Source organism: Humulus lupulus, chromosome 4 (genome assembly GCF_963169125.1).
Source record: "Humulus lupulus chromosome 4, drHumLupu1.1, whole genome shotgun sequence".
Taxonomy (NCBI): domain Eukaryota; kingdom Viridiplantae; phylum Streptophyta; class Magnoliopsida; order Rosales; family Cannabaceae; genus Humulus; species Humulus lupulus.
The window spans coordinates 6,989,909-7,001,595 of NC_084796.1; the positions used below are offsets into that span (position 1 = coordinate 6,989,909).

The 11,687-nt window shown below is 37.4% G+C and overlaps 1 protein-coding gene across 1 annotated transcript; it reads right to left on the reverse strand.

The window, feature by feature from the left end:
• Positions 1-8,076: 8,076 nt before the first annotated feature.
• On the reverse strand, positions 8,077-10,678 carry LOC133829818 (cytokinin dehydrogenase 6-like). Its single transcript, XM_062259622.1, has 4 exons — positions 9,784-10,678; positions 9,158-9,546; positions 8,806-9,068; positions 8,077-8,710 (listed from the first exon to the last, which is right to left on the reverse strand). Exons 1-4 carry the CDS (start codon positions 10,385-10,387, stop codon positions 8,383-8,385), a joined length of 1,584 nt encoding a protein of 527 aa, XP_062115606.1. The 5' UTR covers positions 10,388-10,678; the 3' UTR covers positions 8,077-8,382.
• Positions 10,679-11,687: the final 1,009 nt, after the last annotated feature.

The following is an 11,687-nucleotide window of genomic DNA, read 5'->3' on the forward strand; positions in this document are numbered from 1 at the left end:
CAATAGTCCTCAGAGGGAGGAACGTATTGAGGCAGTAGAATAAGCGGTGATAGACCTACAAGAAGCACTAAATGACCTAGTAGAGAATTGTAGGGGGTCGGTTAAGGCATAGAAAGACGAGATGTTGGAGATGAACACTGTGACGCCCCACGTCACTATGGCTGCTTTCTAGAATGATGACTGGCCCTACAAACCAACACGAGTCTTTTCAGCGTGCTTTGTCCTCACTCACATGCTTCCTAGGAAAACTTCCCAGGAGGTCACTCATCCCTAGATTACCCCAGGTCAAGCATGCTTAACTTTGGAGTTCTCAAGTGATGGGATACCGAAAAGAAGATGCATCTTGTTGATATAGGTAGTACCCATCAATCCATTTAAGCCATCTTCAACTATGTAGTCCCATACCTACACAGTCTTAGAATCATCACACTTGACCTTCCCCAGGCGGTGTGGGATTGCACAGCTTACCCGGTCTTTCCCCTTAGGGATCACGGGATTATGACTGTCACAAACACGAAGCTAAACCTTACCATGAGGGCGGTTGGGAATCAGCCTACAACTGGGCCCATTGGCATGGAATACGGAAGGGCAAAAGTGCCTGAGCCGAGGCCCTACGGTGGGGCTAGAGACGCAAAGGACTTAGAGAACTTCCTCTTTGATATGGAGCATTACTTCAGAGCCGTGAGAGCTGAATCAGAAGATGGCAAGGTCACCATGGCAACAATGTACTTGTGTGCGGATGCCAAAGTGTGGTGGAGGACGAAGTACGATGACGCCAGATGCACCATAGCAACATGGGAAGATCTAAAGAGAGAATTGAAGACACCGTTTCTCCCTGAAAATGTTGCCTACACAGCTCGACGCCGATTAAGAAAGCTGAAGCACATTGGAACAATCCGAGAATACGTGAAAAAAATCTCTAGGTTGATGCTCGATATTAAAGACATGTCCGAAGTGGACAAAATCTTTGCATTTTTAGAAGGTTTGAAGCCTTGGGCAAAGCAAGAGCTCGAGAGATAGCGAGTGGCTGACCTAGCCACTGCTCAAGCTATTGCCGAACGTCTGACTGATTACTCATCAGGGAACATCCAATCGAAGAAGATTAATCCATCAACTAGCGGAAGCAATGTTGGGAGTAAAAATTCGGGAAAGTCTTGGCAGAGCAAAAGTGGGGGAGGAGAGAAAAGGAGTGTGGAGTCTAACTCTCCTAACAAAGGTAGTAACCCTCTGTTCAAGAAACCTCTTACATGTTGGATTTGTACCGGACCTCATAAGTCGACAAAGTGTCCCCACAAATCCAAGATGAGTGCCCTACAAGTGTCATTTGCCCAAGGGGAACAAGCCAACGAAGGAGAGGAGGAGGAATATACGCGCATGGGTGCCCTCCGGATGCTAAATGCTCTCAAGAAACATGGTGCGAAAGTGAAGAAGACCCTTGGAAAAGGACTAATGTATGTGGACGCCACTCTGAACGGCAAAATGGCCAGAAGCGTGATGATCGACACGGGCGCCACTCACAACTTCATTTCAGAGATCGAAGCTAAACGTCTAGGACTAAAGTGGGAGAAGGACCATGGCCGCATGAAAGCGGTTAACTCAGAAGCCTTAGCCACAACCGGCGTGGCTAAGAAAGTGAACATGAAGATCGGCTCGTGGGAGGGGAAAACTAACTTGGTGGTCGTGAGAATGGACGACTTTGATGTGATATTGGGTATGGACTTCCTTACGGAAAGGGAGTCATTCCCGTCCCAGCTACGGGAAGTTTACTCATAATGGGAGAGACACCTACAGTGGTGCCTGCAAAAGTGAAGCAACACCCAAAAACCAAGTTGTTGTCAGCCTTACAATTGAAGAAGGGCGTGAAGAGGCAAGAGCCCACGTATATTATCCTACCCACAGTATACGAGGATACAGTGGATGAAGTAATTCAACCAGAGATTTGAATGGTCTTGAAGAAGTATGGGGATGTTATGCCGGATCAACTCCCCAAAACCTTACCACCTAAAAGGAGGATTGATCACCAGATTGAACTAGTGCCGAGAGCCAAACCACCCGCAAAGTCGACCTACAGGATGGCGCCCCCTGAACTAGAAGAGCTGAGGAAGCAGTTGAAGGAATTATTGTTGAGAAAATATGAATTGCCTCAATGGAAATTGATAATAATATTACAACTCTATGCAATATATTACAAATAAATAATGATTGATTGAATAAGATTACAACTCTATAACTGAAAATTACAAATAACCAACGGAAATGAAGAAAATGAAGAAGAAGAAGAGAATAGTGAGGATACAACTCTAAGCAAAAGATTACAAGTAAAATAAAGTGTTTGGACCAAAAGAAAAGATTACAACTCTTAAACAAAATATACAAGTAAATAGAACAAGAGAATAAGAAGAAAACAATAGAATAAAAATAAGAATAGAAACACAAGTAAACTCTCACTTACACAACCTAAGTGAAAAGGGTTGGGGATCACCAACTTGAACAAGGTTTAAAACCTTTGTCCAAAAGCTTATTTCCCCCTAACTCAAGCACTAAGGGATCTCTCTCAGATATTGGAAAAGCTTTATGGAATTATCAAGCCTCAAGGTGTTTCTAGCCAAGTGCTCTAAAGGATAGAAATGTTGTGTCTTACAAGTGAGCTATAGGCTCCTATTTATAGAGTTTAGAGACACCATTTGAATTTCAAATTCCACCAACCCCCATGGCTGTTACCAATGTTTAATTGGATTAATATGGAATTAAAAAAGAGATTTGAGAGTTATTTGGGTTTTTTGAGCCGTTCAACAAAGATTGAAAAAACTGAAAATTGGTCAGTTTTTTTGCATGTGGTCACGGCCAGAGACATTAGTGGTCGCGGCCACTGGTCTCTAACCCACAGGCCGCGGCCACTGACCAAATTCAGCACAAAAAATATGTTGTTTTTCCAAATGGTTCCAAACCCTCCCAAATGATTTTGTAACTCCCTATAATATTACATTATTGAGGTTAAAATCATATCTCTAACAGCCATATCACATATGACTTTATGAAATTCATCTCAATATTGTGTAACAACAATTTACACAATAAAGGGTAATATTTGGAGGTTACAAATTTGTAACACCAAATATGTTACATTATTTGGATATATCTCATATATCTAAATATTGTAACTCTCTATTATATGTTACAATATGTGACACACTTTGTCACATTTATTTAATCTAAAACATTATATTATAATATAATATAATATTACATTATATTATAAAATAATATAACATTCCCCCACTAGATTAAATAGTTATCTATTATAACACTTATTTAATCAATCATTATATTTTGAAATATAACATATCCCCCACTTGATTAAATAAGAACTCTCACTTATAGGAGTCATTGCATTAGTGCATAAAGCAAAGTGTTTTTCAACTTGAACTTTACTATAGTGTAATTATCACAAAATTTGTCGAAAATTAGGTTGCACTAGGCATTGAACTATCTTTTCATGATAACAAATCGGTGATAACACACACACCTTTGCGATGTTCACTTGAGACCTCCATGTCTTGCTTTGCATCGTTAATGGCCATGTGCACTTTCCATTCATGGACGTTCTTGAGAATACTCCAAATTCTCATGAGAGGCGGCACCACCCCTAGATCCATATAGGTAGAATTCTTACAGTATTTTGTTACCAAAAATACTTGTCTTTACAAGACTGAATTCTATTAAAAAACCTTTCGGTTTTAACCCTCAACTTGGTAACACACAAGTACTCAATATCTCAGATGGGACTTGTTTTGAGTACAACTAATATTCACTTGATTGACTTGTTATTACCTATTGAACCTAACACTAGTTGAATAACTAGTGTTAAGATAGGTTACCATCAATCGTGAATCTCTTTAGGGAGTTTAAGTCCCATCCCTCGAGATGATGCAGCCACTAAATCCCTCGTTAGTGGCTTAGTGAAAGGATCCGCCAGATTTTCACTTGTTCTCACATAGGATATTGAGATGACTCCTCTTTGAATCAATTCTCTTACATATCCATGTCTTAGACTAATATGTCTAGACTTCCCATTATACACTTCGTTGTATGCTCTAGCCAATGTCGCTTGGCTATCATAATGTATCAATATAGTAGATAGATTTTCTTTGATTAGGGGAATCTCTATCAACAGATCCATTAACCATTCGGCCTCTTTGCCGGTAGCAGCTAGAGCTATGAACTCTGCTTCCATAGTGGAATGAGATATACAGGTTTGTTTCTTGGAACCCCAAGAAATTGCACCTCCACCAAGTGTAAATACCCAACCAGTTGTGGACAAGTTGTCCCCAAGATTGGATATCCAACTTGCATCTGTATATCCTTCTAAAATCGAAGGAAATTTGGAGTAGTGAAGGCTTAGTCCTTTGGTTTTCTTAAGATAACCTAGGACTCTTCCAATTGCCTTCCAGTGATCCACACTTGGATTACTTGTAAACCTACTAAGTTTACTTACCGCGAATGCTATATCAGGTCTAGTACACCAAGCAGCGTACATTAGACTCCCTATAGCACTGGCGTACTCCAATTGAGCCACCGCTCTTCCTTCATTCTTCTCTAGTTTTACACTATGATCGAATGGAGTATTGGCATCTTTAACCTTGAGATGGTTAAATTTGTTCAATACTTTCTCAACGTAGTGGGCTTGCCCTAGCGCAAAACCCCCCACTATGTTTCTTTACTTTGATACCGAGTATGGTATCAACTTCTCCAAGATCTTTCATCTTGAAGGTTGATGATAGAAACCTCTTCGTTTCTTCTATCCCTTTCATGCTATTACTTAGAATAAGCATGTCATCCACATATAAGCAAACAATGATCACATATCCATTACAAGTTTTGGAATACAAACACCTGTCTCCATTGTTATGTCTAAACCCATTATACATTATGGCTTGATCAAATTTCTCATGCCATTGCTTAGGATCTTGTTTCAATCCATATAAGGATTTTACAAGTCTACAAACTTTATGTTTATATTTTGGTAGGAAAAACCCTTCGGGTTGTTCCATATAAACCTCCTCATTGAGGTCACCATTGAGGAATGTCGTTTTGACATCCATTTGATGAACATACAAGTTGTGCATAGAGGCTAAAGCGAACAAAATTCTTATAGAAGTTATTCTTGCAACAGGCGCATAGGTATTGAAATAATCGATACCCTCTTTTTGCCTAAACCCTTTAGCTACTAATCTAACTTTAAAGGTTTGGATAGTGCCGTCAGTGTGGTATTTTCTCCTAAATACCCACTTACACCCGATTGGCTTAGACCCCGGTGGGAGGTCTACCAATTTCCAAGTGTTATTGGAAATAATGGAATCCATCTCATCATTGATGGCTTCTTTCCAAAATGCACTATCCCTCGATTGCATAGCTTCTCTATAAGTCTTAGGATCATCCTCAACGAGAAGTACAATAGGAATTTTCCTAATGACTTCCTCTCTATTTCCTTCTACCATGTAGAATGAAATTCGTTGAGAATCTATCTCATCCACTACTAGACTTTTATGATTTTTAAGCCTTTGACTTCTTCTAGGTTCAAAGGACTCATAAAATATCTCTTTCTTTAATTATTTTTATTATTTTTAGATTTTCATATTCTCAAAAAAAACCAACACTAGTTCACATTAAATGCATTATATAATATGTGCTAAGATTATATAATTTTGTTTCTTTTTTTGAATAAAAGTTTATAATCTGTGTCAAGAGAAGATGGTAGATTAGAACACATGAAGTTTACATTAAGCTTTGTATGAAAGCATTTACATTTTCAAGAGCATAAAGTAAACACTAAGCTTTATTGTAATTAGTGCTTAATTTCAGTTTATGCCAACTACTTTTATGTTAGATAAAAAGTAAACACATTATGATTAGGAAATTGTTTTTGAGAATTTTAATGAACAATTTAGATGGTGTATGGGAATCTAAAAGGGGTGCAAGGCTCTGTAGAGCTTCAATTTGAAACATGTGCCAAACTTGAAACCCACCATAGTCCACACTATGTGGATTGTGGTCTGTCCCACAAGGAATATTTTTTTTCTCTTTGCCGACAGAAGTGATGGACAATGGAAATTCTCATGTTCTGTGAGATATTGCAAGTTTTCTTACACTGTGATGAATGAAAATGAGGGATTTTCCAACATTCTTTGCTTAAGTAAGGAAGGGAGAAACAATTTGGAGAAAGTGTGTTATTAAATTATGGTTTATTTATTAATTTGTTTAATTCATCTATGTTGATACTTCTTTGGCTGAATTTTATGTTTATGGAGCTATTTCTGCTCATTAATCATAGCTCTGACTCTGAGTAAAGTTAGAGGTTTTCCTTCATTCATAGAATTGTCATTGTAATATACCTACCTAGCTGTGTTTAACAGAAAAATTTTATTTTTTTTCAACTAATTTTGCTATTGTCATTGGAGGGCCAACAACAAGATTAGACTTTTCACTGTGGCATGTGATTTCTTGAGATTCAGCCAGTGTATATCCGAGCTGAGATTCCTTTCAAAAACACATTTTTGTTCATGTTTACTTAATTATAAGAAGTATCTAAACTGATAATTAGTGGGGAAGAATGGATTTTCTTTAGTATTTATTCAAATGTAGTTGAACACTGTCAGTAGTATGAATAGTTCAAAGAAAAGCTTGAGCCTCATGTTGTTAATAATGTTCCTTTACTTGAGATATTTTGAATAAGCAATGGTTCATATTGTTCAAAGAAAAACCATAGCATCACCACATAGTATGGTAAGTACAGCCTCAGAAGGGTTGCTATGATTCAAATCATTTCAAAACTGAAGAAAAAATTTCTTTTTCGAATCATGATGACGGCTAGTTTTGAAATAATGACTTTTTTTTTAAATTTAATATGGTACACCAGAATATATGAACTGCTTTAGAGAATCTCTTGAACAGAAAAAAGATTTTCCTTTTTAGGTTAGTTGCTTGATATATGATTCCCTATTGGATGTTCAAAAGTTGGATCTAAATAGGAAATATTCATTAAGCAAATAAAGTTACAAATGCCATCCACAGAATGCAGCAGTACCATAAAAAAGCACAAAAGCCAAAACAAAACAAAACAGAACTACATCAGATTGATTAGATTCATGTGTGGTTATATATATATCTCAAAAGAAAAATAATGACATGTGTGGTTAACTAAATGAATTCTGCTAACTATACCTTCTTAGGCTCATCAATAATTCAGTTTAATATTCTTCTGTTTTGGTTATCTTCTAGGAAAACTAATAAGTTTCCATTAAGAAAGTTCAAAGATATCTACTGTTCTTGGCATCTTTGAATCCCAGTGAAGTTAAGAACATCTGTTTTTTCATATGCATGGGAAAATATTGGAATTGCATCAGGTTCAGACAATGGCACTAATGCAAACTATGGCCCTTTTTTGTAGCAGGCTATTGTGTTTAGAACAACCATCATTGCTAGTTAGCAAGATCAAATTTTCCAATGTCCAAGTCATTTTTCTCATGATAGAGGTCTCTTTTAGTTTGAGCCCATCCATATACTTTGCAGTTGACAGATATTTTGATGTTACTTTTTCCAACAATATCCTGCAGTAGTTTTTTCCAAGAAAGATTTGTCCAAGTTTCATATCTGCCTAATGGTAAGGGGAAATTAATAGTTTTTTGAACATTTCAAAACTGGGGTAGAGTTAGCTTTGTCTGTGTGGTCCATATCTATGCTCTGAGAAAACTTTGTTATTTATTAATCCAACTTGTTGTGCTCTTGTCATCATGTTTCTGGAGATGGAAACATGGTGGCCTATGGTCTCCCATCTTATGCAAATCATCTTTCTGAGAATAAAGTGTGGAGTGATTAGTATTCACACTTTATTTCCAAAGTTGTAATTGCAGATCTACAGCAATAAGAACACATCTTTATAAATAAACAAAAAGAAAAACTGAAGCTGGAATAGGAAGTGGTATGATCTTTGATTCATAGTTTGGTCTAAAAAAGATACATTAATAAAGTGAAGCTTGAGCTGGGAGTGATTGACTACTGTATCAATGAGCAGGAGAATGGTATATTTAGAAAGTATAGAAATTGACACATTAATACTTGTTATTAAACTTTACAAAAATGATATATATATATATATATATGTGGTATTTATTTACATCCTCTCTAGGAAGGACGGCTGTTGTCCAGTCCCTTTTCCAACTATGATTGATACGCACTTGACCCCTTTACAAAATCTCAACTAGCTAATAATTATAATAAGTTTAAGTTTAACAGTGTTTGCGGCTAAAACCACAGCCCACCACCAAGGTCATCTTCTTTCTTTCTTTCTTTCTTTTTTATTAAAGTCCAAGGCTTTGGCAGTTGTCATGAGAATTGTCTACTGTTGCCTTTTTGAAATATTCTTTGGCCAGGAGCAAATATGGCTAAAGGGTCATAAGCTGATTTTCTCTGGGAAAAAACATCCCATTGTGGCCCAAAGTGGGCTCTCCATTCTTTCTGAGTGGCATAATGGGGTAGGTACTGCTTTACTCCAAGATGGGCAGTTTCACAAAACTCCAGAATTCTCTTGTTCTGTGTTAGAATATGTTCTAAGCCATCTGTTCCTGTTGATGAGGGAACAGCTGAGGTAAGGAATGCCACCAAGTAGAAGATATCTTCTTCTGGGATAACTACAGATGTTCTGTTGTCCCACCTATAATCACAAAAATCAATCAATCAAATTAGGAAAAGATGTGGGATATGTTTATTGAAAGAAAAATAAAAATAAAAAGGAATAAAGATTGTTACTTTGATTTGTTGACTGGGTAGATGAGGACTGGACCATTGCTTGTCTGAGTTATGATATTGCCAAATACTTCTTCAGCAAAAGTTTGGATTTTGCTTCTGGGTATCAGAAGATTAAGCCATGGATGTGGTACTTCCCACAACCCTTTTGACCTTAATTTGACTTCAGATACATGAACCCTGTCCAGGAAATCCACATAACTGACATCTGATATGAAGAGTGTTGATGAGATATAGCTTAGTTTGGCTAACATTTTCTCCACTTCCTGCATATTAAAACAGATCATTGATGAGAAGAGAGTACCATTTATTGTGTCCTGTTTACTAATCTAAGTGGTCTGGTCTGCATGCTCACCTGATTTACCATATCTATGTTGCCCGGGTTGAAGTACTTGACCAATTCTAGACAGAAAAGAGTTTTTCCATCTGAGTTGAACTGGCCAGCCTGAGCAGGGTCCTGGGGATTGAAAGATGATCTCCAATTGTTTAAGAGTCCAGTCCTGTTAATGATCACAAACCCTTCAATATAATCAAAAGTGTTCTCAGCTGATATCAGACTCTCCTGTTCTCTTGTAAACGTTTCAAAATCTGAGTAGAGTACTCTAATCCATTTGACCATTGCAGGAGCTGGCTCCAAAGATATCCTTGCTCGGGTTATGATGCCAAACTGGCCAAGTCCACCAAGAACACTGTTAAACAGGTCACCATTCTCTTCCTTTGAACAATTTACCACCTCTCCTTTACCTGCGGGCATTAGAAAGAACAAATCTTTAGACAAAAAGCTTGAGCAAGCCAAGGTCAAGTCCAGACAATTTTGGTTGTTTTGTTTGACAATACAACGTGGAAGTTATCATTACATGAATAACTTCCCAATTGTCTTTCCACGTCTGACCCTTGACCCTGCAATAGTCACCTCAACATTGGTTTTTTTTGTTGTCAACTCTACTTTATTATATAAATATTTTTTTTTTCTTAACAAACCTGTAATAACTTCTAGTTGATGGACATTGCTGATCTGGGGACCATGTCTAAATGCCTGTCCACTGATCCCAGCATTGGACAGAGTACCACCAACGGTCAGATGAAGATAGTCTGTCCACGATTTTGGTGTCAAGCCAAATTTCAAAGTCTCGTGCAGTATGTTTATCCAAAGCTCACCACCATAAACATCAACATAAGGGAATTTCCCTGTGTGAATATGCATATCAGAGTTTTTGAGAGACTCCATGTTGATGACCACACCTCTATGAGCTTGTGACTGGCCTTGGAGAGAGTGGCCATGGCCTCTGGCTGCAACAGTCAGCTCTGAGCTGGTGCCCATTCCCCAAATATGCTTGACAGTAATGGCTATGTCAGATACCGATTTGGGATGAAGAACAGCTGCTGGGAGGAACTGAAACCTGTTGCCAAAATCCTTGGCTGCATGATGAACTTCATCAAAACTCAAATGCCCATCAAGCACAAGTGTTTTGAGTGGAAGAGTGTTGGAGAAACAAAGGCTTATCTTAACAGATAAGCAGGTTAAGAGTAAGATGATAAAGCATCTAATGATGACAGAGATGTTAGCTTTAGATGAGTGATTCATCTTTCTCTTTTTTCTGTTTTATCTCTTCTATTAGAAGAGATATGGGAATGGAGAAAAGGGTAGTTGATGAAGGTGAAAGAAGTTTAAAAAACTTGGAGCAGTAGAAGTAGCAAGAGTGGATGAGAAAAAAGAAGAGTTTGAGAAGGGAATTTAAAGGGTTAAGTGAATGAAGATTTTGGGTGGCTTAGTCAACCAAACTCATGACTGCATTAGTCATGAGAATCCGTATGAAGACTGCCTACTTTGGTGGAAGAGTTTTAGGATTTTCTTTTTTAGTTTCTTTCTTTCTTTTCTTTTAGAGGAGGCTTTTTAGTTTAGCTGAAGCCATCACACACATCACCAAGTTGAACAGAAACAAAATTAATAAAAAATAAATAAAAAAAGAAAGTCACAAGAGAAAAATAAAAGAAGATTGTGAAAATCTTTTGCACTTTTTGTAACAGTTACAACCACAACACAAAAACCCCACCCTTTTTCTTCTTTTTCCCCATCAAAGAGAAACATGTTATGAAAATATAAATTAAAAAAATACTGCCAATTAACCTTGTTAAGGATATACTTTCCCATTTTTAGCAAAACCAAGAAATAAAAAAACTAAGTTCTTTTGGCCATAATGGTGTACGTATGTATGTATGTATGTACGTATCTATGTATATTTTATTTTATTTTATTTTATTTTTTTGCTTATGCCATGATCGTGATCATGATATCATGAGCTTGTGTTTTGTTTGGCTCAACCCCATTGGTGTCAGAATATGAGCACAGAGTATCTGCTTTCAGATCGGATGAGAAGACTAGATCGATCGTTGTGGTGTGGCCTTTCTTTGGATTCATTTTTCAGTGGGGAGTGAAAGAGAGAGAGATGGACTTGTTCATAGTGTGGGGGTCTCTAGATGGGTCCACGTGGCACGTGAATTTTAACTGGTTTGTGTGTTCTTTGTGGGGAGCCATGTACAGTATGATTGGCTATGTTTGGGACCCCTCTCTTTTCTCTTCTCTTCTCTTTCAACTAATGCCACCAAAAATCAAAGAGAGAGACTCCTCCTTTTTGGCCCATATACAAACATTGTTATTTATTGTTACCTTACATTACTGACTCTTTGGATGATTCTCTTGTTTGTATGTTTTTTTTGTTGGGATTTTTGGGAGGTATTTTCAATTGGAAATTTGCAGCCTCTAAGGGAACCATATTTCTATTGATATGTAGTTTGATATAACTGGTTTGCATCAAGTTCTGATGAGTCATAGCTAGCTAGCTAGCTCTATAGTAGCCATATTTAGTAGGGTTTATAGACCATGT